This window comes from Typopeltis vanoorti, chromosome 2, assembly GCF_054136105.1.
Source record: "Typopeltis vanoorti isolate ZY-2024b chromosome 2, IOZ_Tvanoo_1.0, whole genome shotgun sequence".
Lineage (NCBI taxonomy): Eukaryota > Metazoa > Arthropoda > Arachnida > Uropygi > Thelyphonidae > Typopeltis > Typopeltis vanoorti.
Window position 1 is genome coordinate 84617575 of NC_143550.1, and position 26573 is coordinate 84644147.

Genomic DNA, 26573 nt, shown 5'->3' on the forward strand with positions numbered 1-26573 from the left:
ACAAGATAAAGGTTCCTCACGTTACTGAGGAATCGAATCCAGGTCTTTCCGACCAAAGGGCTTCGTCTATACTGAGACCTATGGTGGCTCCAGACTGAAATATAGGACAGTATATATTTAATAAATAATACTTTTACCTCGTGTTTTCATGTATATATTGTATAGAACTATGGCATAAGTTTCTCTAAAAACAAGAAGTAAATATCTCTAAAATTCTCACATACAATTTTATTTCTCTCTTTTTATTTATTATCATCATTTTATTTTTTATAGATAGGTAGCATAGCAGCCATGAAATACATCAATAAAAAGGGAAGTTAAACTGGATGTGGTCTAATTCTGAATGATTGGAGGGCTCTAATCCAATCATCTTGAATTCATGTAGAAGACAGTTGCTTATCATTTTTTTTAATAATTTCTTGATGAATATAATATAATTTTTTTCATTTGGAATTCAATCTTCTAACCAGGTCTTCTGAATTATGCAGTATAGTCATTGTAAAACTCATATTTGAACATTGCTGGATAAGTATTATCTAATCCAGCTGCCTTTCCACATTTCAGCATTCTACTGGCTTTTTCTGCTCAAGTACTGATATATACATCAGTGCATTCCTAACAAGTATTATACCATTGTACTGTAATTGCTTCTGCCACTCTGATTCAACAATCTTTCAAATTACAGCAAACATCCAGAATACCTTTGTCATCTCTGATTCCTTTTTAAAGTATTCTCTGCTCCATTTCTAAGCCTTTTCAAGCAGCTCCAAAACATTCTGCTACAATCACAATTTTATTCTATCTATTTTACCAAAGCCTTCCTATGACTTCTGTATAACTACTATTATACATATCTCTGTTGTCTTACATTTTTATCTGTATTTTCTCAGGTGTACCTGATAGCTCACTTGCCAGGAACTTTTTGATATGAATTCTTCTTTTCCCAAGTTATCTCTAACTTTCTGAATCTACCATGAGGTTCAGTTTTTTGTCCCTGCAAACAATTACTCTGCATGCCCCCCACCCCTCTGGATGAATCAGTCAATCATCATCCTTGTCAAAAAACAGAAATCGTAAAATGTCTTATCAGAAGAGCCAAAACTAATTGCTCTACTTCTAATTTTCTACAGAAAGAACTTTCTACTATCCAACAACACATGAAACTCGATGGCTTTTCCGAAAAGAGTACTCAACATCTTCTCAATTCTTATAATCCACAACAAAACAACGAAGATTCAATGCGTCGAGTTCCAGTTCCTTACATCTCCAGGATTTCAGAATCTATTGCAAGAATTCTGAAGAAATATGAGTTAACAGCTACATATTCACCTATTAACAAATTATCTTCCCATTTTCCTTCTCCTAAAGACAAACTCTCAACTATATCTCTTCCTGGAGTTTATCAAATTCCCTGCAACTGTGATCTCTCCTATTTTGAACAAACTGGACGTTCGCTTGAAAAAAGAATTCAAGAACATCAATCCTCCATTCATCACAACAAACCTGAAAAATCTGGATTGGCTCAGCACGGGATTGATACTAACTACAACATCCTTTGGTCAAAAACTTGCCTCTTACATAGATCCCGTTATAAATTTGAACGTTTATTCAAAGAAAGTGAAGAGGCCTTACTCCATCGTCTTAACCTGAATTGGAATGACTGTACATCTATATCAAAAATCTGGGAAAGTCTAATCAAGATAACTCATTAATTCATATTAATTTTGTGTTATTTAATATTATTAATTAATATCTTTATTTCAATCATGTCTCTGCTTAAAAATATTCCCTTTAATACTTAGTGATATAACATCACGTGGCTTGTTCTATTTTTAAATGATCTATTGTTAGTATTCCATCTTGTATTTTTTTTTAAACTGTTCTTGTAGTGCCACTGAAGATGGTCTGCTATTTCCAGACCGAAATATTTGGTTAATTAAATATCTTTTTTGTGTTTACGTGCATATATTATTCAGTCAATCAACGTTTTCATCAGTTTTCTACCTGGTTCTCCAAGGTTTACTCTTTTTATCAAATTCTTTCTTTTCCCTTCAATAATATTCATCTATTTGAATTTACAGTTCATCTTTGAAAGTTGTTGGACTTGATTCTTTTTAGTTCTTAAATTTTTATTTTTTCTCCTAGCATGATATTCTTATTTCTCTTGCTCAAAATTGAATAGCAATCAATTCCTATTTCAAATTGCCTGTATACTCATGTAGTCTGAATGAGCCTGAAGATATGACACTCAACAATAACACTCTCTCTCTCTCTCTCCGTGTGAATTTGTGCACAATGTTAAGTTGGAACATGTTAGTAATGAGTAGTCCATGTGAGGAACAGAAATCCAGTAGGTGCTTAACACTATTATTAGCTTATACCTTTTTTCCTATATATCCCAAAATACTTCTATACATCTGATTTTCATTTCTTACCAGCTTTGCAAATGGAAAGATTTGTTGTGTTGCATGCCAACATATAACATAAAGAACTATGTGGTACAACACAATAAAGGTTATTTTGAATTATGACTAAAGCAACCAAACCTATAATGATTAGTCGATTATGTCTGTAAATCACGTGTGCTGCACTATCGAGTTTGTCTGTTTTGTGAAATGATAAACCCAAGTTTCCGGGGGGGGGGGGGGACCTTCCACCTCTGTACTTTCAGATAGATGGGATTCAAATCAGGTCTTTACAACACCAAAGGGGCATCATTATTACTGACTAAGCTATGAAGGTCTGAACATCTTAAATAAGAGGGGGGGGGGAGAGGAAAACCTTCCAACCTCTGTACTGTCAGATGGACAGAATTTAAATCAGGTCTTTGCAAATGCCAAAGGAGTTTAACATCCTGGGCTCCGATGGAACCCATATCAGATATTAAGCTGATAAGAACAGATACTACACTTTGATCTTAGCCAAAAGGCCAAGAAGCGATGGCGGTCATCGGTCGGAAAAAAGGGGGTCATTGCCGGGAATGACTGCACGTTTATGGTGTGGGCTCCTTCTGTCAGAAAACACCAGGCCTCACCTCCAGAAGACGGTTCTTTCGTTGCTCTGATCAGTAGAGGAAGCGGGCTTAAACCGGGTCCCAAAGTTTCCCCCATTGCATGGAAGCCTGCAGCTTCTTTCGTTGCTCTGACCTGTAGAGGTGGTGAGGCACGTGAAGCCCTTCTTATTAGAAGGCTGGCTTGTAGTAGCCATTCGTTCAGGAACAGATGCTATATGTATAGCAAAACACCACTTTGTGGACACCAAATCAACCCCATGACACTCCCCCCCCACACACCCCTTATCGTTTTCCCGTCCAGCAGAGGAAGCGGGCTCAACCCGGGTCCTAAAGCTCCCAACATGCGTTTTTCAATGAAAAGGCTCTGTGATCAGTAGAGGATTCTATAGAGGTGCCAGTGCAATAGAAGCTCTTCTTATTAGAAGCCAACAGATATCACTTTCTTGGGAGAAATACTGGGCATCACCTGCAGAATACGGCTCTTTCGTTGCTGTGTTAGTAGAGGAAGTGGGCTCGACCTGGGTCCTAAAGCTCCCAACATGCGTTTGCCGATCAAAAGGCTCTCTGATCAGTAAGCTATGTAGGCTCTGAACATCTTAAATAATCAGTACTGATGTAAATTGAAGACACTCTAATCAAACATTTATATTACATCTATTTAGGACAGGTGTTTCTAAACTGGACACCTTACATGCTGTAAACCAATACAAAAATAAAATTGCAGGTACTTTCCATTACTACAGTACTTTACCATTTATCTAGCCAAACAACAACCCATCAATTAGCTGATCCTTGCATGTCATCTGATCTCTGGTAGAGTCCCATATAATTGTATTTCAATTATACGTCTCTGCTGTTCATCATGAAAACAATACTTTTAAAACTTAAATCCAAGTAGAAATAACAAGGAATCAAAATGATAAATATCGTACTGATGTAAAGCGCAGTGAGTTACAATCAATAAGAAATCATAATAACCTCTTAAAATCCAGCATAGCTTTGAATTTCCTTATGTAAACACCACCACGGTAAAAAAAAAAAAAAAAAAAAAAAAAAAAAAAAAAAAAAAAAAGTACATTATACAAAAACCTCCTTAACCTACGAACCAGTCAAAGTAGATGAAATGCTCACACCACCTCAGGATTTTTCATAGATCAAAACATGATGAGCATTCCTTTTATCATGTAATTACCCTCCTCTACCATTAATCGCTTGAAGAACCATTACTGGATTAACTGTAAAGGAGGGATATTTGTGTCACTTGACTTAAAGTGTACTGTTTTAATTGGAATTTCCTTCCTATTTCAATATTTGAACTTTTTGTTACCCCATTTATTTATTGTATCTGTTCCCAAAGATAAAGACAACTTGCAGATGTGTGAAAATAAATAATATATTCTGAAACATTCACCTTAGCAATGAAGTTATTTAATAATAATAAATTTTGCTGTCTTTTATTCTTCAAATTAGTGCAATGGAACAAGTCAATTTGTGTTCTTTCATATTAATGACAACATTGCAGAAATTATTTTCTCATGAAAATAATTTCTACAATACTGACTAGTTTCAAATGCTTACATTGAAAATCATTATGTTAATTATTCATAAATAACGTGTTTATTTATGAATAATTAATAAATAAAGATGTTTTCAAATAACATTTATTGAAATAAATATGAAACTTTTTTTTTCTTTCCATGCAAAATGACATTATATGGATTGTCACACTTCAGTTTTAGAAATGAGTTTTTGTGTTTTTATGAACAAGTGATGTTTAATTGCATCAATCACTTGCTTTCCAACTGTGAGACTTTTTTCCCATACGAAAGTCTGACTTCAGCAAAGGTGCCCAGGGAATGGAAGGAAGGTAAGATAGTGCCATTGCATAAGGTTGGTAACAGACTGGAAGTGTCTAATTATAGGTCAGTCTGTGTGTCATCAGTAGTTGTTAAGATCTTGGAGAAAGTAGTGAGGGACCGTATACAGCATTGGGCAGATGAGGGTAATGTTATCTGTGAGAGTCAACATGGATTTGTGAAAGGGCGTTCTTGTTTTAGCAATATGCTAGCCTTTTATAATAAAGTTACAAGAATATTAGATGAGGGAAAGGCATATACTGCAATTTTTTTAGACTTAGCGAAGGCATTTGACAGGGTGCCACATGATAAGCTGATATTCAAGTTGCAGCACATGGGTCTGGATGTCAGATTGGTCAACTGGATTCAGGATTGGCTGTCTGATAGGTATCAGAGAGTTGTGTATGGTAGAGCAGTTTCAAGGAGGCAGAGAGTTACAAGTGGAGTCCCACAGGGCTCAGTACTAGGACCTATATTGTTTAACATTTATATCAATGACACTGCCAGTGGATTGCAAGGGGATATTCAGTTGTTTGCAGATGATGCGAAGCTGGGAAGGATTATTAGTAATAGTGCAGATGTGGTAGCCCTGCAAGAGGATTTAAATAAACTAGATAGATGGGCAAATGAATGGAGGGGTGTCAGTTTAATGCAGCAAAATGTAAGGTCTTGAGGTTTGGGAAACATCGATGGGATGCTGCATACTCTATGGGAGGAGTTATACTGGAGGAAGTAAGGGAGACAAGAGATCTGGGGTTGATGATTGATAGAAACCTGAAGTTTAGGGGACATATTGCAACACAGAGGATTGCTGCAATTATGAGAAAGACACTGACCTGCAGAGATAAGAGGATTATCATTCCGTTGTATCTCTGATCAGACCACACCTGGATTATTGTTCTCAGATTTGGTCCCCAGGATTTGAAGGAGATAAATTAACTGTGGAAAGGATACAAAGATGGATGACAAAGATGGTTTCAGGACTGTACAAGGATAGTTACGAGGATCGGCTGAGGGAATGTGGACTGCAGAGTTTGGTGGATAGAAGAAGGAGAAGTGATATGATTGAGACTTTTAAACTGTTGAGAGGTGGTTAGAGGGTTGACACTGGGGAGTTCTTTCAGTTGGTTGAACAACGGGAAGGAGTGATGACAGGAGGCCATCCCTGGAAGTTACGAAAGGAAACTGTGAGCAAGAGGGTGAGGAGTGGTTTCTTTGCGTGGAGGGTGGTTGAACCGTAGAATGCATTGCCTGATGGAGTGGTGGGAGCGAGAACGGTCAATGAGTTTAAGGAGTGGTATGATAGACTGTGTTTCTTAGGGGGGACCTCCCCTCGATGAGTCTTGACAGACTTTATGTTCTTAGGAAGGACCTCGCACGATGAGTCTTTTGACTCCATGGAGGCCTGAATAATAATAATAATAATAATAATAATAATAATAATATCATTTATATCAATGGATATTAATTTCCAATGATTCAGTAGAGACTCAGATTCCCCCTTTTTTTTTTGCATGATGCAAATCATATAATATCTAGTTCTTAACCATTAAAAAATTTTAAAACATATGAAGCACATCCTATACAGGTTGATTCAAAATTTATGCTCACTGAAGATTTCCAATTACATTCCCCCACTCCATTCCTGAAACTGAATTAAAAATACCGGCCTGGTTGGCTGAGCCAAAAGGCTGGAGAGCAAATACGCTGACTTTACGAATACGCAGCTTCGAATCTCACCATGGGCATGGATGTTTGCGATTGTCTGTGAAAGTACTAGTGGTGGTAGTCGGCAGTAGATGGCGTTGGTGTTAGATGATGAAGGCTGGTGGAGTAGTGAGACAAAGAGTTGCAGAGTAGATGTCCTCTCTCGATGAGTCTTTGGACTCCTTGGAGGTGTGATGTAAGAATAATAATAATTATTATCATGCGATACTTCCAAGGAGTAAAAAGACTCATCGAGGGAGGGCACCAGCTCTACAACTCCCTGTCTTCACCACTCAAATCCACCAACTATATCAAATGACTATTAAATTATTTAAGGAATTTACACTGTATACTGGAATATTAATTCAAAGAAACTTTAATAAATACTTCCTATATTTCAGCACTGTCACATTGCCATCTTCAATGGGAACATATAACAATGACACAGGCACTATAAAAAGCAAATGGGGCAGAAGAGAGAAAATATTGTTGTTCCTAGAGTCCTAATGGTGCCCCTTAGCGGACTATATTGGTTGTCTTGGCTGTTGGGCTGATGTTCTCGTGATGCAAGCTTTCCAAATTTGGGGCAGTCTCATGCACTCAAATTAGTTGAGGTTTGGATAGTTTTTTTTTTTTTTTTTTTTTTTTTTTTTTTTTTTAGAGCCGAGGCTAATTCTATGAACAATCTTTTATATTTATTTAAACTTGCTACAGTGTATTAACGTGGCTTTCTTCTAACGTATTCTGTGGCAAGTATCCAGAGCATGGTCTGCAAGCCCAGAGTGGCTGTACTGGTGAAACCAGATGTAGTCTTTATGTTCCGAAATCCTGACATTTGCTGTACTGCCTGTTTGGCCAAAGTAGGACAGTTTACAGCTGCAAGGGACCTGGTATACCCCAGGTAGGTCTAGGGGAAGTGGTTGGTCTTTGGTGAAGCGGATAAGGGATGCCAATTTTTTTATATGGTTTGTAAGAAGTTAGCTCATATTTTTTTAGGATTTTGGTTATTTTTTTTCCAAGGTGCCCCCCAGATATAGGGAATGGTGATGGATTTAGTATAATCTTTGTTATGAAAGGGGGTAGCGGGGGGGGGGGGGGGGTATCTGGTTTTAATATTTTTTGGGGGGGTTGTAGCCATTGGCTGAGAAAGTATTAAGGATGTGGTTCAGTTCAGTGGTTAGGGCATTGTCATCTGAACAGATTAATTTTGCCCTGTTATATAGTGTTTTTATAACCCCATATTGTTGTGAGGGGGGGGGGGGAGGATTGCTGGTGAATGTATCCCCCACATACAAATTAGCCAAACATTTAGCCCAAGCGCTCACACACTATACTGGTAACACACCATCACACATAAAAAAACTCAGCCCACTTCAAAGCCAGTATAGAAAACCTCTCACTCCAATATACTGACATAATGGTCAGTTTTGACGTCTCCTCCCCACTCACAAATGTCCCACTCAAGGAAACCTTAGAGCTCATCAGAGGCAAATTTACTTCCAATATCTCAGCCCTATTTAAGTTCACAATGAACTCAGGCTATTTCATTTGGCAAGGAAAATTCTACAAACAGATAGAGGGGACAGCCATGGGTTCACCACTCTCCCCACCGCTGGCAAACTTCTTTATGGAGACTTTTGAAGAGAAAGTCTTAAACTCTGCCCCACAAAAACCCACTGTTTGGCTTTGCTACGTTATTGATGTGTTTGCTATTTGGTCACATGGCTCAGATACATTCCACTCCTTCTTAACACACTTATACAAACCAACATCTCATAATCCAGTTCACCTTGGAAAAAGAGGAAAACAACAGTCTCTGTTTCCTAGACACTCTAATCACTCACCAGCCTGATGGATCCTTGGTATTCTATGTTTACAGAAAATCCACCCATATAGGCAGATACATTCACCAGCAATTCCTTCCCCCCCTCACAAAAATATGGGGTTATAAAAACAATATATAACATGGCAAAATTAATCTGTTCAGATGACAATGCCCTAACCACTGAACTAAACCACATCCTTAATACTTTCTTAGCCAATGGCTACAGCCCCCAAATAATATTAAAACCAGATACCCCCTCCCCTCATAACAACGATTATACTAAATCCATCACCATTCCCTATATCCAGGGCACCTCGGAAAAAATAACCAAAATCCTAAAAAAATATGACCTAACTTCTTGTTACAAACCATATAAAAAATTGGCATCCCTTATCCACTCCACCAAAGACCAACCACTTTCCCTAAACCTACCTGGGATATACCAGGTCCCTTGAAGCTGTCAAGTGTCCTACTTTGGCTATACAGGCAGGACAGCAAAGTCAGGATTTCACGAACATAAAGACTACATCCGGTTTCACCAGTTCAGCTACTCTGGGCTTGCAGACCATGCTCTGGATACCAGCCTCATAGGTGGAAGAAAGCCACTTTAATACACTGCAGCAAGTTTAAATATGAAAGATTGTTCATAGAATCAGCCTCAGCTCTAAAAAACTATCCACACCTCAATAAATTTGGGTGCATGAGACTGCCCCAAATTTGGGAAGCTTGCATCATGAGAACATCAGCCCAACAGCCAAGACAACAATATAGTCCACTAGGCGGCACCATTAGGACTCTAGGAACAACAATAGTTTCTCTCTCTTCTGCCTCATTTGCTTTTTATAGTGCCTGCGTGCATGTGTCATAGTTATATGTTCCCACTGAAGATGGCAATGTGACATTGCCGAAATAGAGGAAGTATTTATTAAAGTTTCTTTTAATTAATATTCCAGTATATGTTATAAATTCCTTAAATAATTTAAGGCTTATACGTTGTGTTACCAACGTATAAGACTTTCTACAAGAATAACTATATCAAACTGCATCATCTATACCAATGCCATCTACTGCCCACCACCACTAGTATTTTCACAGACAATCAAAAACATCCGTGCCCATGGTAGGATTTGAACCTGAAGCCTTTTGGCTGGAGAGCGAATATGCTAATCACTCAGCCAACCAAGCCGTCAAATAAAAAATAACTGCACAATCTAATTTTCTACTGGTCTGAAAGTTTTCACAGACAGTTGATTTGACAAAAGAAATAAGTCAATAATATTCTCACTTCTTTTCAAAGCAGATACTTCTAATACTGAACTATTTCTTTGTCTACAATGAGCTGTTTTCTGAAATTATTAAGTTTCACAAATACATGGTGTAATATTTTCCTCATATAAAAAATATTTATATTTATGCCACAAAAAAAAATTTCAGTTGTAGTTTTTTTTCTCTTTAAAAATTTCAAATAACTACTTGGAATTTCTTTTTTTGTGGCATAAATATAAATAATTTTTATATTGCTGCTGGTTGCCATTTCTGAAATAAGTAACATTTTAGAAACAATAGATAATAATCCTCTTAGCTTGAGGAAAAGGCTAAAAGCTTAGATCACTCTCACTGCTTTTGAGACCCAGAAGTTGCACTAAAGAGCCTCAAGTAGTAGCAGCACAATATACCTTAGCATTGTCTTGTTTCGTTGATTAACAGACATCCTAAACAGAAATATTAATATTTCTTTTACAGGCTGATACAATATTTTATGTCAAAATAATTTCTTAATTTATAATAATCACAGTTTTAGTTTTATTAGAAACAGATGGCTAAAGGTAAATTTGCAGAAGTAAAAAAAACCAACATACCATAGCATAACACAAAAGTTCAGAACACAAATTTCAAAAATTTAATTAATGATATGTTCTGATTCCAAGACTATGATACTTCCTTCTCTAATGAGGCTCTTTTTTCCCCATTTCTGGTAATGTCACACAGTACTAAAATTATGGACGTGAACATCAATATGTTGTAATGTAATAGCAGTCAGCCTTGTTGCAAGTAGTTAGTGTATCTGCTCTCGAGCCAAGAGGCCACGGGTTCAAATCCTGCCAAGGGTGTGGATCTTTGTGATTGTCCTTTCAACTCTCTGTGGAAAGGACATCTGCGACCCTCCAACTTCTACTATTAGCTGTAGTTTTCCCCCTGCCAAGGGGCTGTAAAACTAGACAAAAAACCAATGGACAAGTAGTCCAGCAGCACCCACAGCAGTGTATTGGGTTTGGAGGGGGGGGGGAGCAGTCCCATCTAGGCAACAGCTAAGGAATAAAATAATAATAAGAAGAAGAACATAAATGTCCAAACACTTAATGTGTGGTGTCCTGACTCTGGATTCTAGGATTGATTATTCTTATTTGCAGAAGTATAGGTAATTGGACAACATACCCAAATATATACATTCTTTAGATACCACAATGATACCTCACCTTGTATAAAAAATATCCCATCAAATTATGCCAACAAAATGAATCTTTCCCGAATAAGCATTTTCCAAACATACAAAACAGACTGAGCGAGTGGATTCAGTTGCAAAGTTTCCTAAGTCACTCCATGTGATTGTTGAGGCAATGTAATGGGATGTGCATGCCAAAATGGAGAAGGAATATGGCTATATTCTTCTCTTCCGTGTATACAACTCTATACATAGAGGAATTTCATGGCATGCACTCTATTATTTCTTTATTCAAATTTCTTATTGTTGTTCACTGTTTGCACAGATGATACATACAACAAAATATCTGCATAATAAATTTAAATTTTGCTGTGGTATACGTGTGATTCTGCACAGTCTTGCCATAAATGCTGTCACAACTTCCACACACACCCCTGCACTGCTCACAGAACTGAATAAGCCCTGTTCCATTAGTGGCACTGTGCACAGTCAACATTCGTTTGCTTATCAGTAGAGAAAGAGTTGTCTGTAAGGGTTAAGATGCAGTGGGAAAATTATGAGAACTGTGTAGCTGTAACAGCACTTTGCAAGGTTGGAATGTAGCCACCTGTTATTTTGAACATGCTAAAAACACTTGGGATTAGTAGGATGTTTGTGTATCAGACTATTGACCATTATAATGATACAGAAGATGTATCTGAGGCCAAAGAACAGGTCGACCATGCTGCGTTAGCAAGCAACAGCTTGTGAGAGCTATGAATGCACACCTCTGGTGTAATCCTCTGAGAATGCAGAAAGTGATTTTGTAAGAGATGAATGGTTCAACGAGAACGATGTCACATGTACTAACTGATGACATGAGGGCGAGAGCCTATCATCATTCTACTGGACACTTCCTAACACCACAACTTATATAGCAAAGGGCGATAAAATCAAAGGCACTTCTCTGGCAATACGTGAACAACAGAAACAGAGATATCCTCATCACAGATGAGAATATTTTCACCAGTAAAGAGCAATTTACCCACCAAAATGATCAGTTTGTATGCCCGGATGGTCACACAGCATATGCCATAGCACCCAGCATTTAGAGAGGTCATCACCCATTGTCAGTGATAATTTGGTGGGGGATGACATATCAGGGGGATATCCAAGTTGCATTTCTATGAGAAAGGAGTCAAAATCTCTGCCTAAGTGTATCAAGACACTGTACTGGAACCTGAAGCATGCCTTCTGACCAACATTTTGTTTCATGGTAGACAGTGTACCTTCCAAAAGGACTGGGCCTGTGCACACAAGCTGAGGACCACACAACAGTAACTGGTGGTGAATGTGTCTGACCATATATCACTATCTGATTGGCAATCTTGAAGTCCTGATCTGAATCTGTTGGATTTCAAATTGTGGTCAGAGCTTGAGAGTAGCTTTCAAGATTGCCAGCCTAAAGGTGGATTTGGAACAAGTAATGGTAGTGTTTCCATTGGATGTTGTGCATCGATATGTAGCCTCACGGAGTTTGGGCATGCATGAAGGCATTTCAAACCTTGAGTGCTGTTATATGCACATTATACATGTGGTTTGTATGTGTTGAAAGCTGCAAATGATTTACTGATAAAGATTTATGTGCTGTTCAAGTTGTAACAGTATTTATGGCTAGACTAAGTACAGTTTATGGATAATCCATGCATCATTATACAAGAAAATTCCACATATAAGTTTTACAATTGAAATTCGTAACTTACAGAAAATATTTTTCTTGGAGCAAAGAATAGTCTTTCTGAAGAGCTTCCTTCTCATCTTCCTTTTCTAAAGCTAATTGGTCCATCATCTTCTGCACTGAAACTAGTTCTTGGCGAAGAACTACAACATCATCGGCTTCAGGTCTGAAAAAGGTTTGGTTTAGACTGAATTAATTAAAAATATATGAACTTGGAATATGCAGTGAAACCTTAAAAAGAAAAATGACACAGTTATATCTCACCGAAGTGAATCTAGACATCAAAGGAACAGACTTTGCAGAAGAAAGTTACTATAGTATATATCTTTTAAAAGAACATATAACTAATGAGGGCAGGCAGAAGACTTTCCAGTACAGGTAACCCTCGTATAATGCGGATGCTAGGTTCCATAGAAATGCCGCGTTATATAAATCGCATTATGTGAGACTCAGATAACAGAAAAAGTAGGGTTAGGTTCCGAAATCGTTTTTTTTTTTTTTTAATTATATAGTCAATGACATACCAAACGAAAATATATGTTTATTTAATTCAGGTAATTCATGTAAGTTAAGAAAACATATAAACTATGAAACAAATACATGATATAAATTTATAAAATTAAAAATTGTACATAAACTTCACTGCACATAATGCACAAATGTTTTAGGCAAAATAAAGCGCATACTTTAATTGTCATCACTGTCTTCAAAACTAGCATTCCGTAGGTGTTCTTTATTTAAGATTGGCCGGACGCCGTCATCACTTGAAATCTCTTGAACATCATTTGTATATTTCTCACTGCCTACTTCGACTGGTTTAGTTATGAAGAAGTCAGTAATAAGACCTTGCTTACCACTATGATGCAATTTTTTTTTTTTATAAAGTTCATAATACGGAGTTAAACAACTATCCAATTGTTTTGTGAATTTTCCGGAATACTCCATTGAGAGATTATTATCCGTAAAATACTTTCCTAACTTTCTTGCTAAGTCCAATCCTTCTGTAATTTCTTTAAACTGAATTCTTTAATGGATTCTTTAATTTCATCACAATCAGAATCTTCTGCAGAACTCTCCTTATTTCAATGTCATCTATTAATTCTACCAGTTACTACTCATTTAAATCTATTTCCCCATCAATTAATTTACTAATTTCATTTTCAACCACATCGTAAAAGCCCTCTAAGTGGCCATTACTATAAAAATAATTTTTTTACACAAAAAAAAAAGCATTACATATTGTATGTAACTCATCAGAAAATAAAGTGCTCAGCTTGAGATTAACACTTGTGATTTTTAGTGTGCTTTCCTGGCAGAAAACGAAGTCAATTTTCAACAATAAATACTTTATACAGTAAACAATTGACGTACATGCATGCTAAAGGGTATTTCCCCTAATATAAATTCGCTACTTTACAACTACATGTGCGATACGGGCAGACGCAAATTTAATAAAGATAAAATTTGATTTTTAAGTTGTGCAGCGAAAAATGTATGAAAAGATAAAGGGTTACTACAATTTGCAGACCATGTTATATCGAAACCGCATTGTATAAGTACCACATTGAACAAGGGTTACTACAATTTGTAGACCACGTTATATCGAAACCGCATTGTATAAGTACCACATTGAACAAGGGTTACTACAATTTGTAGACCACGTTATATCGAAACCGCATTGTATAAGTACCACATTGAACAAGGGTTACTACAATTTGTAGACCACGTTATATCAAAACCGCATTGTATAAGTACTGCATTATACGAGGATTACCTGTATTTATTACTGAGTGTGCTATAACAGCATTTGCTAGAGGTGAGGTGACTGCAATACCTTTTACAATTTCTCAAATATCCACTTACAGTAAAGATCATTATTAGTCAAGTCAAGGACTTAGCCCACAAATGGCATTTATTTGCTATAGGACTGGGTGACTGATGTATAGGAGTTATATATATATAAAAAAAGGATTTAATGGATGCTAGCTAAAGCAAGTCAAGAGTAACTCTTGTATGATTCTGCACAAAATAAAATGTTATACAGCTATCGACCATATCAGGCAACAGCTATTTTTCAAAACACATCTTCAAAATCACATGCAAGGATCTTTTTCATCTAACAGCTATAAACAGTTTATAAATAGAATAAACACATTCACTTTTCCACATATAGTTATCTGTGTTTTATTTGTTATGAAATAAAAATATTAAATATAGAAAAGGATCAGTGTGCCCCTGTTTCCATGCATTCAAGTTTACTTGTGTTGGAAGCATAATGGAGTAAATTGGCACTGGGAAGGAGTAAAAACAGTATATAATTCTCCAATATTTCATCTCATGCAACAACTCAAAACTAACTGAAACCTATGGATGAAAGACTAGAGTCCTAACTAGGTGGCATGCCTTCTTTGGCCACCTGTTGAAGGCCTCAGTTGAAAACAGGGATCTCAATGAATTAATGCCTCTCATACTTTGGGAAGTTTTAAGCAACCATCTGAATCTGACTAACTGTTTCATATGTTTCATTTTCACAAGGTATCCTTGTGAAAATGAAACTGATCAAAGATTCTGAATGCAGTTTTTAGGGCTTCATGAGACATTCATTAAAAAAAGGAAAGGTACTTTTTGGTTAAAGGAATATTGTAATGTATGCATACTAATATCAGGAGCATCGAAGGATGAGGATTTTTTGGTACTGGATGCTGAAATTGGTCCAAAATTAGAAGCATCAGTGAAACTTAGTTGATAGAACAATATATTGTTCCATCCTTAATAATGTAATCCATAAAGCACATAAATAATAGTGGAGATAGTACACATCCTTATCTCACACCTGATTTTACATAAACTATCTTCTTGTACCTTCTTTAATTCTAACTGCTGACATAAAACATTACATACTGTCAAGACACTACATATTGAGCATTAAATGTAGACTATGTATTGCACAGTATGTATTGGCATTATGTAATATTGCCTTTTCTAAATCTACAGAACTGATATACAGATCCTTGTTCAATTCCTATGGTTTCTCGACTATTTGTCTTAAAGTAAAAATCTGATCCTTACAACTCTTATTTAGCCTGAACCTAGCTTTCTTGTTCTTTTCTGTTTCTCCTTCCACATTTTCTGCTTAGCCTATACAAGTAAGTTTGCATAAATCTTACCTGGAATATCAATAAGGAAATCCCTTTGTAATTCTCACATTGTTCTATTCCCTTTTTTTTTTTTTTAAAGATGGGTATTATAAAAGCTCTACTCCAATCATCTAGAATTCAACACTTATGAGGCATTTTGAATTATGCAGTGCAGCCAATGTAAACCTTTTATATTTCCATATTTTGAGAATTTCTGATTAAGTATTATCTACTCTAGTTGTATTTCCACTTTTCAGATTTTGATGGCTTTTTTTTAATCTCTACTATTGATATCAAGAGAGCATTCCTCTATAATATATCAATAGTATGTATCAATGCCTGTGAGATAGAGGCTGAAGTGAATCATTTACAAGAGGGATCATCTATGAGCCTACTAATTGCTCACCTCTGGAAGGTGTCAAAGATTTTAAGGAAAGTTTTAGGTGCACCACCCAAAACATGTGAGCAGTATTCTAAACATGTGCAGATTTGGGATTTATATATAGTTAAGAATTAGCTGGGTGTAAAATGGGCTCTTGAATGAAAGAGAATGTCAAATTTCTTGGATACTGAAGAGGCTGTTGATGTGATATTTATGTCAGGAACTGGAGATAAATGTTACTCCAAGCAATGATATCTGATCTTGTCTTATGCATTACTATGGGTAGGGGTAAGTAAGCTGGAATCTCTTTTGGATGAGTAAAGGCAAGACTGTATTTTTATTGGTATTGAACATGACAAGGTTGTCTGTGCTCCCCTACTGAAGAACAGTATGTAAATTAATGTTTAAGGCACTACACTCTTTTTCAGGTTATCTTGGAAGTAGCAAAATAAGCTACATTTCCAGCTTTTCTTACCATTCATACTATAGACTTATGATGCATAAAATAGTTCCTGAAATTTTTTTACATTATCACATCGCGTGATACTTTGTATATAATTATTTTACTACTTCCTTACTTGCCAATGCTAAAATTGTATGTTTTATACTATTAAATTGTTACAGGGAACTTATTTTTGGAAAATGCAATTATCTATCACGTGGTCTCCGATGACCAACGACTTTACCCTAAACATGGCAGAGATGACTGGTAGTGCTTGTTCTTGTATTCTCACTCACGGTAGTCCTAAATTAGTAACACATTCGAAAGGCAACCCTCTGAGAATCTCTGAAAAGTGCATCATACTAAATGTTTACACTGGTTTATGGACAAGAAATCCTGATGAAACAGTGGGCAATATCATGAAGCAAACAGTGTAACTGACAAGTGTAAGCAAGATAGCAGTATACCCATGAAGAAGGGTATACTGCCATCAGTATAGGAGGCACAATGACTATGACGGGACAATTGCGTACACCGGGGAAGAAGAGGCCTAGCACTATAAGACTATGCACAAGATCGGGGAAATACGATGACTTTGTGCTATCAGCAATTTGTCAGAAAGTGCACGATTTCTTCTGATATATAAGGTAATGACTGCTGTAAACAATGATGAAGATCTCCCTCACATTTCATTAACAACAACTTACTGGTTGTTAAAGGACCTTGGTTTTTTGTTTATGCCACAAGAAAGCAATCATTGGCATTACTTGAAAGGGAAGATATATAATTTTATAGCATTGCCAGTATTTCAGTTCTATCAGGAAATATTGTCATAAGAGACGAAAAATTTATTATACAGGCGAAACCTGGTCTTACCTGTACTAAAGTTCTGCAGGATACAACAGTAAAAAGTGCTCGTCAAGCAATTTTGTTGGGCTTAACGACAGGCCTGAAAGCACCGAATGGAAAGGGGTCTAGTATAATCATAACGTACGCTGGCAGTGAAGACGGATTTGTACCAGGGGCTCTTGAAATTTTACAAGCACAGAAATCAGAAGGAGGCACTGTGAACATTGGTTCACAAACATGTTTTTGCCAAATATTGAGCCTAAACAGCGTTATTGTAATGGACAATGCACCTTACCATTCTATTCAACTAGAAAATGTGCCATCTCAGGCTACATGCAAAAAGGACATTCAGAAGTGGCTGAAGGAAAAAGGAATCGGTTTTACTTCTGATATGGTGAAAACAGAACTATTGAACTTGTTGGCAAATGTCAAGAGTCAGTTTCAAAAATTTTGCATTGACAGTATTGGCAAACAAAACAAAAAATTCTGGGCTCTTGATCGAATGATAGATTTGATGAAAAACGTGTGTTTCACAGTAGATAACAGCTCTGAATTTTTATTTAGTGAAGATGCACAATCTGATGATATTACCTACAGCCTGAGTGGTGTTGAGGAGCTTCCTCAGTAAATTAATGCAGGGATAAGAGTGTTTATGTCTATAGTATTGTAACAAAATATGTCATGTTCGGAAATGTGCATTGTGACAAGTGATGTTCACTTCATAACGTAAATAATCACTGCTTATCTTAAGCCAGTTTATAATAAACTATATGGCATCTACTTCGTTACAGCCTATCAGTTAATTCCAGAAAATCCAAAGGCACACAGTCATATAGAGTCATCTTGGCTGTGCAATTTCACATTAGCAATCATAAAGTAATGTTATACATAGAATGGTGTGATTCACACAATGATGGCTTTTAGGGGATTTTTTACATACGTGCTTAGTTACAAACGTGACGTGCTTCACTGTTGCCATAGTAACAGCGAACTAATATCCCGTTACCTTCGGAAGCAGTACGGCCTGTAGTATATTTCTTTACTTCCAAGATAACCTGAAAAGAGGTTGTAGATGATCTCGTAGCCTGAGATCTCAGAGTACTGCATGTTTGTCAAATGAATAGTATGAGTGAAGAGTATTATCATATGCAAAGCTGTGGATAGGATTAGTGATTATTGTGAGTAGGTCATTTATGTACAGTAGAAAGAGAGTAGATGACAGAAAAGATACTTTAGGCATTCCAGCATTGGTGGTGAAGCTACAGAGGATGGCAATTTGCTTAGTAGGCCTCAATGTCATACATGGTCAGAAGTTTTGGAAATGTTGAGTGCGACAACACAATGTAAACTATGAGGTCATGAATCGGTGACCACCATCTTGAATGGTGGTTGCTGATTAATTGGTGGACCTTTAAGCAGTGGAGGAGTTGGTTATTGATGACTTTCTCTATTATTTTGGAGAGGACCTGGCAATTGGTTGTTAAAATCTGAATGAAACTGAAATTAATTCCATTTATGTTTCATTCAGATTTAACATGCAATAACATTCCCAAGGCCAATATTGATATATCAGAAGAAATAAAGCTAATTGTAATTTATAAGCAACATTAGTAATTTAAGTAAAACTTGTCTATGCATCATGTTCTAAATAATTATTGTAAATTTTCTAATGTTTAAACTTTGCGAATTTTGTGCAAATACTTGTGTACTGCTGGGAGAAAGATAATCGGATTAGATAGTGATGGCCTGAAACTAAACATGTGCACCAAGTAGGATGCAGACACAGGTTCCCTTCGTAAAGCATGCTAGGGGAGAGTGTGGTGCTAGGTGCTGGAAAAAGTAAGGTGTCGTGGGAAAAGGGAGAGAGCAGGATGACGTAGGGAGGAAACATTGGGAGCGTGATTTAAAAAGCGTAGTGGCGCTAGTTTGTGGCCTTTTTTCTCTCTTCCCCCTGAATTGGAGTGGTCATCAAGATAGAGGTTGTGGGAGCATGCTGAAGTGTCTATGGCAAGTTGGCCGGTCAACTAGTAGCCCAGCAGATCGGAGCTCCCGATCACCACGGAGATCAATACGTAAGGCTGAGAAAGTCGACCTGAGAGCGGTCAGCCAGATTTACCTTTTGGCAGAGATGTGTCTAGTTTGATAGTGCAGATGAAATCAATTAAGAGAAGAATCAAGGAAACAAAGTTCTGTCGAGATGTATGTGAAGGTCGAATAATTCCCCAGCCTTTGGTAATGTAGAATATGATCTATTATATAATTGTATTGAGGGGAACAACCTGTAATTGTAAAAAGGACTTTAGGTTTATAATGTTTCGGTTTCGATTAATGAAAGGACTTTAGAGATTATGCTACAGGAAGTAGAGGAACTTTAAGTTTTGGATGGAGAAATTATGTGGAAGCTCGTTGAGATAACTCTGTCATGATAAATGAATGACCTTTAGCATTGTTATGTGTAAAATGGATAATTGACCTTTGATAGACTTTCCTAATTGAAATAATGTTGTAACATATTACGGGAGAATTAGAAATTTTAGTCGAGTATACTCATTCCCTAACGTTTAGTGCAATTCTATGTCAGAGTTTGTTCATAAAGTGTAAATTGTCTGATTTTGTAATTAAATGTTTTTCTTTAGTATTAATTGATGACTTGCCTGATTTCCTTTCTATTGCACTGCTCATTAAGTTAGAACCAAGGCAGGAGGTAAAATGCAAGGGAGGCTACGACTGTGAAATGAATTTTAGTTATTTGATGGATTTAGAGTTTAACAACAGTGCTTAAGAGATATTAGACAGTGTTCTAAACTGAGTTCTAGTTCCTTGATTTTGCATTGTTCAATAGTTTAGGATTTAGGGTGGTGTAGTATAATAGAAATTTTTTCTGAATCTGAAAAAGGAACTAGCACCAGCACCAAAACAAAGGAATTGGCTATCCAATGGCAATCCCTTTGTCTTCAATCCACGTGCACTACTCTTAAGAAAGTTTAACGGCCCCGATTAAATATTGAGACTGCATAGGATTAATAGTATATTAACTTGACGCATTGAGCAAAGAACTTTTATTGAAATTAGGCTAAGGAAATTATATGAGGGAATAAGTCAGGATTAAGATCATAAATCACGACATTAGGAGAGAAAAGAATAAATATTATGGTTGGTAGTTTGACAGTAGACTTTTATCGCCCTTTTTTGGAATCGGATGGATATGAGATTGCATTTCATATCAAGCAGTTCCCCCCCCCCCTTTCGCAAGCAGCACAAAGAACAGTGAAGGTAAGGAAGGCAAAATCAGATTATGACAGTAAATTAATCAAGCACACCAAAAGGGATACTGTAAATCCTTTTGGCATACTAGGTATAAAAGGAAATCACAAAGAGTTCTTTTGCAACCTGTACACTGACAGTAGGAAGATGAGAGAAATAGAAGAAATAGAATTACTATGGGATTACTTTGCTACTGTGTATCATCTAGGCAGAAATAATGGAGTGACTGATATGAGAGTAATTGATTTGAAAACAGGATAAATGAAATGGAGGCAGTTAAGATGTTAAGAAATCTCAACATCTTAACTGCCTCCATTTCATTTATCCTGTTCTCAACCAGAGGAATGGAAGAGATATTAGCCTATGTGTTACCAGCAAGAGCTAGAAAATGCTAGTATCCCTAACAAAGCTGGCAAATTTATGTTTCAGCATTAATGGTGTCCAGGAGAGTGGAAAGGGGACAAAAACAGTTTCATAACATAATGGAGGCTCCAAGATAGAGGTATCAAATTATAGACCAATTCCCAGAGATAGTGAGTTAAGGTACTGGAAAAGTTGGTTAAGGGAAAATTCTGGAATGGGTTGATAGGAACGTTATACTCTATGGGAGACAGCATGGCACTGTAAAAGGGAGATCTTGTCTTAGTTAATTTACTCAGTTTTTACAATAAAGTTAGTAACAATTAAGTTAGATGGAGGAAATGATGGGAATGGAAATAGATAAGAAGGTAACTGATGGACATCAGTATATATGTCCATCATTGAGTTCTAGACCACTGATGGAGTGGTCTAGAAATCAAAGAGAAAGCAGGTGACCAGAGGTGTTCCTCATGGCTCTGTATTTGGACATGTACGTTTTGTTTTATACATTAATGATAATAGGAATAATTTGAGTGAAAACATCCAGTTGTTTGTAGATGCAAAACCAGGGAGAGCAATATTTAATAAAGATTAAAGAGATTCTGCAGGATCTCTTTAATATGAATAGAGTGATAGTGTTAACAAAGGATAATGGTTGCCAACTTAATGTGGAAAAATGTAAGATTATGCACTTTAATCTGAAGAGAATGCAAACTATGTATTCTATTGAGAGGATTGCACTGCAGAAAACTAATGAGAAGGTAGGGGTTGCTGCTAATGGTGGACAGGGAGTTTAAGTTCAAAGGACATAAAAAGTTATGCAAAATAGCTCAAATGATCACTTGAATGTTAATATTTATTGCCAGACCAAGAACAAATCTTCTTGTGCTATACTTGACCTTTTGGGAAAAGGGGAAGAGGGGATTATGGAATATCAATATACGTGGATAAACTTATATGTTCATCAGACATGTTGTAATAGGTTTCACGGTATAAAAGAACACAGATAGCTATTTATTAACTTAAAAACTAATATTTCGCTGGTATTATATCCAGCATCTTCAGAGAACACAACACAAACTTTGTTATAAAGGCAAGACAACCACAATCCGGTGTAACAGTGGGGATAGTATAAGTGATTGCAGCGTGCAACACAAGACTAAAGTCCTAATATGGCGCCATCTAGGTAAAAAAAAAAAAAAAAAAAAAAAAAAAAAAAAAAAAAAAATTCAAAGTTTTGAAATAGTAGTCCAAATGATTAAAAAAAATAAAATTATACCGTGAAACCAATTACAACATGTCTGACGAACACATAAACCTATCCATGCGTATAAATATTCTTCACGGAGATAACATCGTACGTAAGGCACGACAATATGGTAAGTGGAAAGTAAAATTGGCACGGCAACTAAACAGGTTAGCCTTCTTAAAAAGGTGCCGAGATACCAATTTGATACCAAACTGTATAAAAATTAGGAACAAGTTTCACTTGGCCAAAGCCCAATGTATTTATAAAAGAGCGAGTTTAGCACAATTACGGGAACAGGTATACGCTACTCGCCGAGAACTTTCAAAAATAAATTCCTCGATCAGTGTCCTTCGTGATACATTATCTGACATTTTGAACCCGCAGCTATGGGACATTTTGGATAGAATCTCCGACTCTACAGCCAATAAAGAATTTGCTAAAGTTAAAAACCGACACCAGAAAAAATTTGAAATCCTTCAGCAATGCAATGTTACACAGCGGCCGCATTTTCATCAAGATGGCGTCGTTGTGAACCTATCATCGACAACCTTATCCAAAGAGGCCACGAGTGCATTAAGTCTTGGACACAATTTTGCCGTTACTCCAAAAGATGTGCCTAAAACCAAAATAATGGATTCCGTTGAACGTGGGATTCACGACTTGCCTCCAGCCATAGCCAATAATATTAGGTTAGACGTGGCCAATATCCTTATCCATTCTAAGCCTCCCAAAAAATAATATCCCGCATAAAGAAATAATAGCTCTAAAAGAACTACGCAATAATAACCACATTACAATAACCAAATCAGACAAAGGAAATGCCACTGTAGTTATGGATACAACAGAATATGAAAGCAAAATGCATGCACTGCTCCAAGACCGGTATACATATCAAATCATAGATCGAGATCCCACCAACTCACAAAAGAATAAGGTGTGCAAGTTACTGAACAAAATCACTTCCTGGCCTAAAGAAATTGTCAAAAAACTTAAACCCATACACGTTAAAGCACCCAGAATATATGGTGCTCCTAAAATACACAAACAAGGTACACCTTTGCGTCCTATTGTGGATAGTATAAACAGTCCTACATATAAACTAGCCAAACATTTAGCAAAATTACTAACTACTTACACAAACAATTCTCCCTCTTTTGTTAAAAATTCTACCCACCTAAAAAGTATTTTAGAAAACCACACCTTAAATAGTTCAGACCTAATGGTGAGTTTTGATATCACCTCATTATTCACTAATGTACCACTGATTGAAACACTTAACTTACTAAATTCACAATTTCCCCCAGATATATTCCAGCTATTTAAATTCATAGTACAGGCAGGTTATTTTACATGGAAAGGGAAAATATACAAACAGTTAGATGGGACAGCTATGGGTTCACCTCTTTCTCCCCCCTTAGCCAACTTCTACATAGAACATCTGGAAAAATTAGCTAACAACAGAGCTACTCTCAAACCTAGTCTCTGGCTACGCTATGTTGACGATGTGTTTGCCATTTGGCCACATGGCCCAGACACATTGAATACATTTTTAGTGCATCTAAAAATGTATTAAATGTGTCCAGCCAGCATCCTAAAATCCACTTTACAATGGAACTAGAAACCAATGACTGCCTACCTTTCTTGGACACACTGATCACACGTCTTCCAGAAGGTTCCTTATCATTTTCTGTTTACAGAAAACCCACACATACAGGGAGATACTTACACAAACAATCACACCATCACCCTTCTCAACAATATGGTATCTTAAAAACACTAACCCATAGAGCTAGAGCAATCTGTTCCAATGACATTGCTCTCACTGCTGAACTTTCTCACCTACGTCAAACTTTCTTAAACAATGGTTATAATCCGCGTAAAATAGATAACATACTAAATGCTACCCATAAATCCCCTCTATCTACCACAGAAGACTACAACAAAACCATCACCATCCCATACATTAAAGGCATATCTGAAAAGATATCTAGGGTGCTTAACAAACACCAACTATGCACAGTATTTAAACCTTATATAAAATTAGCAACTCTCATCTGTTCACCTAAGGACAGATGCACTCCTTTATCACATCCAGGTGTCTATGAAGTGCCCTGTTCTTGCCATCAAGCCTACTATGGACAGACAGGAAGAAATGTGGACATCCGCCTCAGTGAACACAAAAAATATATCAGACACTTTCGCTATGGTAAGTCGGGTCTGGCAGACTATGCTTTGGATACCCCTGCACACAGGATCAATTGGAAAGAAACAAAAGTAATACACAGAAGCTTCTACAAGTCAGAGAGGTTGTTCCTGGAATCAACAGAAGCCTTGAAACATACTCCAAACCTTAACAAGTATGGCTGTATAAATCTACCAAAGATTTGGGAGACAGTCATCCTAAGACCAAATTAATATTTATTACTTTTATTTTTTATCATTTGGACTACTATTCAAAACTTAGAATTTTTTTTTTTTTTTAAACCTAGATGGCACCATATTAGGACTTTAGTCTTGTGTTGCATGCTGCAATCACTTATACTATCCCCACTGTTACACTGGATTGTGGTTGTCTTGCCTTTGTAACAAACTTTGTGTTGTGTGCTCTGAAGATGCTGGATATAATACCAGCGAAATATTAGCTTTTAAGTTAATAATTAGTTATTTTCTTAACCATCTGTGTTCTTTTTATACCATGAAACCTATTACAATATGGAATATCAAGACAATTGACAGAAAGTTATCAGCCATTATACACAAGTAGCCTACCCATAAAGATATTTTGTGTGCAAACTTTGTTTTACACTTTTCCTATAAAAAAAGGAAAAGGAAAAAGATCTGTTTGTGAAACAGAAATAACTAGAACTTGTATATATTGAACTGAATGCCATATATGAATCATCTAAGCATGGCATAAATTACATGTGCTTCATGGAGTGCATAGCAAGCAAATCACTATACAATTTGTTATACTTGCAATATATATTTCTTTTTCTTTCTTTTAAGTTATATTTTGCAATTTTTTTTTTCTATGAAGAATTTTCTTTTATTCAATGATGTCTGTTATGATCCATACACACCTTTTTTTTCTTACATATTAATAAATCCTGTATATGCTAACATTTTGATTTATATGAAGTAAGCACCAGTTTACTGTAAAGTTAAACAGAGGGATTTGTTTTTATTCACAGGAATACACATATTTTTTACTCATTATATAAAACACATTCCCTTCTCCATGAACATCAATCATACTGTATAGATGCAAGTGAAATATAGTCAAGTTTTATTGTCATTAAACACAATATAGAGACAAAGCTATAATATTTAGAGTAAAACAATTAAAGCAATCAGTGTAATTAGAGACAAATGGAATGAAAATTACCCTGTACAGTAATGAAACATCTACCCTTCCACACTATAACGAATATATGCAAGCAAACAAAGTAGAGATTTTATTGTAATGGTAAATACAGTATCTAACTAAATACAACATCCCAGCAACCTATTTCAAATTTTTATTGGCAGAAAATATGTGGTCATACATGTTCATAATGCAATCCTTGAATTTCTGTATCCAAGGACTAATTTATGTAATACAAATTTTCTAAAGCAAATAAAATTTCTAGAACTTGATATATGATACAATTACTTTTAGATTTTCTATGTCATTAAGACAGTTCACAAATACCGAATTTTACAAGTAAAATTCTACCAAAAATAAAAAATTGAAACTGGCATGCTATATATATATATATATATATTGAAAACTATAAATGCCCTTGCTTGATGTAAAATGAATTCACCAAACCATAACATATGGTTTAGTGAATTCTCCCCTGATGCACACCATGACACTTCTCAGCATGAGCATATTAAGAAACACAATAACAAGCAGGGATAAGCATTATAAAGATCCCTCTTTTATAATGCTTTAGTGAGTTAGGAAGAATGGAAGGACACTCAACCTGAGTTGAGTGTCTTTGCAGTTAATCATTTGATTTCCAGGGAATGGTCAAGAGGGCTGGCTTTTAATAGTGCAAGACTCTTCTAGTTTTGTACAGATCAAATTAGCCTGTTTTGCTGTTAGTAGGTTGATGCAGTTAATCTGCACGGGATGCATTTTGCTGAGACCAAAAGGTGTATAGACAAGGCACTGAAAGACCACTTTATCAACTGGCAAAATTAAAAATGCATATTCAGCTATAAAGCATCACTTCTATGCTTATAAAGCACCCTGCAAAGTTAAAAAAAACTTGTTTTTCTATAGATCTCATTTTTATCCCTTGCCCAACTATATCTCGAGAAAGCACTATTTACTATATCTGT

The 26573-nt window shown here is 36.2% G+C and overlaps 1 protein-coding gene and 1 pseudogene across 1 annotated transcript in view; both read right to left on the bottom strand.

The window, feature by feature from the left end:
• The window catches only part of LOC150109219 (uncharacterized), a 672102-nt gene that overhangs the window by 555306 nt on the left and 90223 nt on the right, over positions 1 to 26573 (bottom strand). The window contains exon 8 of the mRNA XM_090401856.1: positions 12587 to 12727. Within this exon, the coding sequence (XP_090257982.1) occupies positions 12587 to 12727 (141 nt within the window). The remainder of the gene's footprint in view (positions 1 to 12586; positions 12728 to 26573) is intronic.
• Positions 2772 to 2941, bottom strand: LOC150109220 (U2 spliceosomal RNA; annotated as a pseudogene).